Below are 6,742 nucleotides of genomic sequence, written 5' to 3'. Positions count from 1 at the left end.
TGCTTTAGCTCCTAAATCCAAACGGGCCCTAAAGCAACCACCGTAAACATTAGTGAGAAGTGGACAAAAAAAACTCATGTAATAGAAAAAACTGAAAACATAAATCAATGAGAATAATATACCAACATAAGCAGCAAGAGAAGTACATCCACCCACCCACGCTAATTCACCTAAAGCCTTGTTCGGTTATTTCTATCTCATGTGGATTGGATGGGATTAGAAAAAAATATGAAAGATTTTGATTTGTTCGGAATTGAAACCCACCGAATCCCGCTCAATCCACATAAATTGAGAGCAAAACGAACAAGCCCTAAGATGGTCAACGATACATCCAAATTAATTAAACCAGAGTCCTCATCAACCAGGTGACAGCAAGTTTACTCAATTATCTAAAATTGTCGCCACCATGGGCGTAAAAACTGTACGACTGAAGCCTATATATATTTTTCCCGAGTTCTCCAGTTTCCAGTATGACTACGAAATTAACCTACGTGAATCTCACGTTCCCATCGAACGAGTTCAAAACCATTTCATAAGGGCATACCCCATACGGCACATCTGGAGTAGTCGGAGAACGGATTGCCGTCTCGGGAAATGGCATCCACTCAAAACCATTCCGTACGCCATGGTGCGTCAGTGCAAATTTCATACTACTAATGTAACAAGAGGGCACGGCCACTATATATAATCCCATGCACGAGTAATCTAACAAAACCATCAAGCAAAGCAGAGCACAAGAAAGAAAGAAAGAAAGAAAGAAAGAAAGGAAGGAAGGAAGGAAGGAAAAAGAACAGAGTGAGAAGGGGCTCGATCCTCGAGCACAAAATCTGCAGGCAAGCAAAGATGGCCGGTGTAGGAGCTGTAGCCGCCGCCATGTTCATGTTCCTCCTGGTCGCGCTCTCCGCACCCCACACGGCGTCCTCTCTCCGCCCTGGCGCCAGCCTCGGCACGTGCCGCGCCAGCGGGTACCTCCCGGGCCGCTCCGGCAACTGCGAGAAGAGCAACGACCCGGACTGCTGCGAGGACGGCAAGATGTACCCGCAGTACCGCTGCTCGCCGCCGGTCACGGCGAGCACCAGGGCCGTGCTGACGCTCAACAGCTTCGAGAAGGGCAAGGACGGCGGCGGCCCCTCGGAGTGCGACAACGCGTACCACAGCGACCAGGAGAAGGTGGTGGCGCTCTCCACGGGCTGGTTCAGCAACATGGCGCGCTGCGGCCACCGGATCAAGATCAGCGCCGCCAACGGCAACTCCGTGTACGCCAAGGTGGTGGACGAGTGCGACTCCGTGCACGGCTGCGACGACGAGCACAACTTCGAGCCGCCGTGCGACAACAACATCGTCGACGCCTCGCCGGCGGTGTGGGACGCCCTGGGACTCGACCAGAACGTCGGCATGGTGGACATCACCTGGTCCGAGCAGTGACGAGAGGACTGCGTTTGCTCCGTCTGTTGCCACTTGATACGTGCCGTGTACATACATGATACATTACATATGATTAGAGGATACAGGTCGTGGGCTCATTGCCTTAACTAGTGTACTGTATGCATGCCATGTCATTACTGTATATGGAGGATGTATATATGTCATTATTGAATATTGAATAAATATTCTTGTGCACTTTTCATGAGTTAAACGTCACAGAGCAGATGCCGATGGGCATCTGAACTCCACACAAGTTCATGGGATTACCACAGTAAGCTCACAGAGCAGCTGGTGCGAATTTAAGTTCCATAGAAATTTCGGCACTGAGCAGGTCAATAAAAACACAGATTTGAACTCGAATCAGACATGACTACATGAGCGATGCAGATGCTTCCATGGTTGAATAAATCAGCTAATCTGGGTTCCATTAGTGGTACATGCATATAGAGAATCTCTTCAAATTTCTTCAGCTTTGAACCAATTGCAGCTATCTCATACAGGTTCTACTACAAGCCTAGCCCGAACTGAATTCTTATCTGTTATAGGTTCGATGCTGCCATTGAAAAGAAATATGTCAGTGTTCCGCTGAAAGTCTCCACAAAAATAAGAGGGGGTCCTGTCTCCTGTCTAGTAATACCAAATAAAAGTTACCTATAAAGTATTTCTCCTCCATTTATCACCTTCTTTGATATCAAATCGGGAGCCAGATCCTCTAAAATATGCAGCTGCTCTTCTATCTCCCCTATTAGTCATAAAGACATATGATTAGCATAGCTCAGGAAACATCAAGTGTAATTTGGAGTGTACACTGCATTACCAATCTCTTCTATCTCCAAGTTGTTGGCAAGAATATTGTGGAAAAGTTCCTGTTTCGTGATAAGTGGATTCTTGGTAGAATGAGAAATATCATAGACAATGTCAAATGTGGTACGTAGAGAAGCTATCCTTTCCTGGCTATCCACTGACTCCACTTCATTGATTTTGTCTTTATCAGTAAAGAAGACATGGCTATCTTCCTGCAAGGAAAAGGTTCATTTGGTCAGGAAATAACCAACAGGCAAATGAACTGGAACAACTTTGGAATTGTTCAAGTCTTCCAACTATTATTACAGGCTATAGCCAAAAAAAAAAAAGTAACAGATCAGGAAGCAAGACAACTACTAGTCATACACCAAGACATACCTAGAAAACCAAGAATACATACTTTGTTTCTATAATGCGTTTGAGCATTTCTACAGACAACAAAAGAAAGAGAAATGGTCATTCTGTCTAACAAACTTATCACTGTGCCTCAGGTTATAAAACTCCAAGTTTATTGGTAAGCTGCTCTGGTTATTAGTAGTCTGATAGCCTCCTTTTTTCCAAAGCATCGACAACTGCAGTGCTAGCATTTTAGTAATTATTGAACAGTCATATATACCTATTCCCTGAATATTGTGTTAGATGAAGGTAGTTAGTTAAGAAATCTATTTTACATAACCCACATTAACGTTGTTAAGGTACAGAACTAAATGCAGAAAGAGCTGTCCATAGTTATTTCATTGCACACTGGATTTTCAAAGAAATCAGAATCCAAGCACAAGCATTTGTTACTAGTTTATGTTATTGACTAGTATTTGTGATCTTCTAGCATGCAGTTATGTGCTATACAAACAGATAACAATTTTATGTGATGGATGGGAATCAGATACCTCAAATGACTTGTTAAAACTTGACAAGTCTTCTGAGATCATGCACTTTTTAGCTGTAGCCGTATGTTCCATTCCATCATAATAAGAAGGGCTTCCTCCTTCATATGTTAAGGATGTATTTAGTGATCTGCGGGCAGAACTGGCTGAACGTGGTTCACTAATGTGTCCACATGTGGCCTTGGGTTTCTCAAGCGGAGCCAGCAATGGCCTTTTTGGTGTCTGCATTGCAGGTGTTCCAGACAACAATGGTGACTCTGAGGTCTGTTGTTTTGGCGTACTCTCTTGACAACAAGAGATCAAATGGCGGCTTGGAGTAGCAGAAATTTCAGAGTTCACTGGAACTGGAGCATGTTCATCTTGCTTTTTAGGGTTTCTGTTTGACCCTTTTGTACCATAAGCACTCACAGAGCTCAGTTCTGCTGGGTCGGATAGCAATTGAGTCTTTTCAGTTCCATCAGCAATGATTTTTTTCGACATGAATTTTTGAAAAGATTGTGGGAAGTGGGAAGCATTTGAGAATCCCTCCTCAACGGCACCATGCAGAGGTGGCTCAGCAGCATGTCCGTTATGTACTGCCTCAAGATATAACTTCTCCCTTGGCCTTGAGTTAAAGGGTTCCGGTAGGATTGCCTCAGGAATGTCTGCACCCTGCATAATTAACAATTGCAATGAGAATGCCGAGTGAATCATCAATTTATCATGGCCTGAAGACTAACAAAATCAAAAGTGCATACAGGTCTACCCCTAAAAAAGAACAAATAACTATATAGGTTCACTAGAAATGATAAGACAGAACTTCAGTTGAAATGCTCTTAACAAATTAAGGGAATATCATACAGTGAACATCTATCAATTAACTGAGCAAGGGCTAACTAAATTAAGTTTAGTACCTTATGATGAGCATCCAAAAATCTCAAAAGCTTTGAGTAAAAAGCCTCACAAATTGTCATGGATAGAGAGTGATCAGGGCTTGTGCATTCCACAACATCCATTACAAGTGTGATTTCCATATCAGCATACATGCATATGCTCTTCTCGTCATGTACTAGTATCCTCTTTATCTGGATTGCTTCTGGGAACAAATGCTTCATCTGGGCCAAATGGCTGTATAATAACTTCCTGTAATGCAGAAAGACTATCATCCAACTGCAACAAATAAACAAATAGCAAAACTAATAATCCATATAGATACTTTCATCATCGTTACTACCTTTTTGTGAGTATCTCCACCTGGGTGGCAATATTATTAAATGTAGCCATCTTCTTCCGTAGGTGAAGCAATCTTATAGAACTCTCCATTCTATTGAAAAGATTCAGCAAATCCTTGTGTCTTCCATTGTGAATAAGAAAGACAAGGTGAATAACCATGGCTAGGCAGCACACATATGCATGAGATATTGAGATGATAATAAAATGACTCACTTCTCAAGAAGTTCAATGCTTTCTAAAAAAAGAGATCGGCTACCACTAGGCGAAACACTTTCATTATAGTCTTCATCATCTGTCTCACTCTCATCTTCCACCAGCTGATTTGCAAGTCTGTCTTTGTACCTCTCTGCAAGCAAATTCCTTGCCAGTGAACTCACAACGACCCCTTTGCTTCTAGATTCACGTTTTTCTGGAGTGGGTGATTCGATTTCACTTCCACCTTCTGTCTCAACTTTCATCTTGTGCACCGTTACAGGGCTACTCGAATCATTATCATGAGACACTTGAGAAAATCCTTTCTCAAGGTCCAGCTGAGTATTATTCACCTCACTCATTTTCAGCTCCGAACACTACAAGAATGGGACCATAAGTAATATGCTACAAACACAAATCCTGAATGCACAGAAGTACATGGGTGAACTTCTAGGGTAGTACTATACAATGTTATCCAAGAGTAGGAAACATCGACTTATATGGTCATACTCATACTTATATCCCCTAGTAATATGCCACAAGGTACTTCACAACTATCCAATCACGAATACATACTAATTACTTAAAAAATAATTAAAAAAACTACTTGTGGAAATATACATGAATTAGGGCCAACCTGTGCAAGATAAATCCAGTGTTTTACATCCACCAGAATTTCACAATAGTATGACAAAATGCCAGGTACCTTAAATTCTTTATCCCATCCCCCTCCCCAACCCAACAAAAATGCTGTACAGAGATATTTGCGATGTCATATGAACTATGAAGTGCGCTAAAGAAAAACAGGAAATTTGCCATCCCGCAAAACTGAATCCGAAAATCGGTTGGGAATAATCAGCTAAAACCGGAAAAACTGTGTGAGAACTGGTCACAGATTCCGCAAACCCTAGACGTTGCCTCTCGACACAGCACAACAGCAGACCAGACAAACCACTGCGCCACTCAAACCAGCTCATGCCGACTAAAGAGGCGAAACAGATGGCCCTCCGGAGAGCGCATGGGAGCACACCCGTGTGGCAATGGGACACGAAACGAAAGCATCGCCATAATTCGCAGAGCACAAGCAAACGGAGGACCAGATCTTGAAAATATACCTACAGAAAGAGCTCGCGTTGTGCTCGGTGTCTCGAATCCGGACGAGCACGGCGCTCCGACTCAGGATGTCGCCACGGAGTCGGCGGTAGTGGAGGGGAGGGTAGAAAATGAAGCGCGGATGACGCGGAGTACCGCACGGCGCGCGGTGCCGCTTCAAAGTGTCAGAGCAAAGCCGAGCGAGCGCATCGAGCCCAACGGCTCTATTATACGTCACCATCAAGCGAGTCGTGGGCCGCTTTGTGTTTCGCGCTTTCAGCCCACTTGGCGCGTGCCGCATGTAGACCGGTCTATTCCGAGTTTCCGACTCAGTTTCTCTCCCCCACCAGCCCACTTGGGTAGTGTTTGGTTGAAAAGCCAAGTAGAACGGAACCGTTCTGTCCTAGTTTTGTTGTTGTTTGGTTACAAAGTAACTAGAACGGAATGGCTCCAATTAGGGAATATTCTCCTCAGATCCGGAACCATTCCGCTCCAAAAAATCAATGGGACGGAGCCGCTCTGTTCCAATCCCGCTCTCACAGTCACGCTCCGTTCCGTTCACTCTGCAACCAAACAAAAAACAGAACCGCTCCGTTCCAGATTACCAAACACAGAACAGAGCGGCTCCGTTCCTAGAATTAGAGATGGAACGGCTCCGTTCTACTTAGCTCCTCAACCAAACACTACCTTGGTGTTTGGATGAGCAAGACACATTTTGGAACGGCTGAATGGCCCAGCGCGAATTGTTGCGGCTGATGATGCATACTGTGTCCGTGCTAATGATACGACAAATATAAAAGACATTAAAGTAAATACACAATAAGAATCGTAACAAAAGTGGTGGGGATAAAAGGGGGCGTAAAAAATCATGAGTCGTGACAGCGTTTTTCCACTTGTGATACTGATATTATTGTTAGCTAAAGTAACAATAGAATAACCATTTCTGTTCAGTTAAGGCCCTTTATAGATTATCACCTATAACTTTACATGAGTTGTACCTTTTCTGTCACAGTAGCAGCATTACACATGCGATTTTGTCTCATAGCTGATATAATAGTTATATATGCCAACGGACGGGTAAACAAAAAAAAGCAAAAGAATTTGGCAGAATATTACCCGTTTAGTCTTCGTCT

At 43.5% G+C, this 6,742-nt stretch overlaps 2 protein-coding genes across 3 annotated transcripts; one reads left to right on the top strand and one right to left on the bottom strand.

Annotated features, from left to right (window-relative positions):
- Positions 1–554: 554 nt before the first annotated feature.
- LOC103642133 (putative ripening-related protein 5) lies at positions 555–1,631 on the top strand. Its single transcript, XM_008665441.4, has one exon. The coding sequence runs from the start codon at positions 844–846 to the stop codon at positions 1,423–1,425; it is 582 nt and encodes a 193-aa protein (XP_008663663.1). The 5' UTR covers positions 555–843; the 3' UTR covers positions 1,426–1,631.
- Positions 1,572–5,807, bottom strand: LOC100383008 (CDT1-like protein a chloroplastic). Of its 2 annotated transcripts, none has more exons than XM_008663935.3 (8): positions 5,637–5,807; positions 4,539–4,894; positions 4,327–4,446; positions 4,007–4,235; positions 3,117–3,764; positions 2,243–2,441; positions 2,077–2,167; positions 1,572–1,978 (listed from the first exon to the last, which is right to left on the bottom strand). In XM_008663935.3, the coding sequence occupies exons 2-8, from the start codon at positions 4,877–4,879 to the stop codon at positions 1,918–1,920; spliced, it is 1,689 nt and encodes a 562-aa protein (XP_008662157.1). In that variant the 5' UTR covers positions 4,880–4,894; positions 5,637–5,807; the 3' UTR covers positions 1,572–1,917. The 2 variants fall into 2 exon arrangements, with proteins under 2 accessions (XP_008662157.1, NP_001169160.1); NM_001175689.1 differs by having other exon boundaries at positions 1,777–1,978; positions 5,633–5,697.
- Positions 5,808–6,742: the final 935 nt, after the last annotated feature.

Source organism: Zea mays, chromosome 10 (genome assembly GCF_902167145.1).
Source record: "Zea mays cultivar B73 chromosome 10, Zm-B73-REFERENCE-NAM-5.0, whole genome shotgun sequence".
NCBI lineage: Eukaryota > Viridiplantae > Streptophyta > Magnoliopsida > Poales > Poaceae > Zea > Zea mays.
Note: the sequence above shows the minus strand (reverse complement) of the source record. Positions and strands in the feature narration are given on the sequence as shown.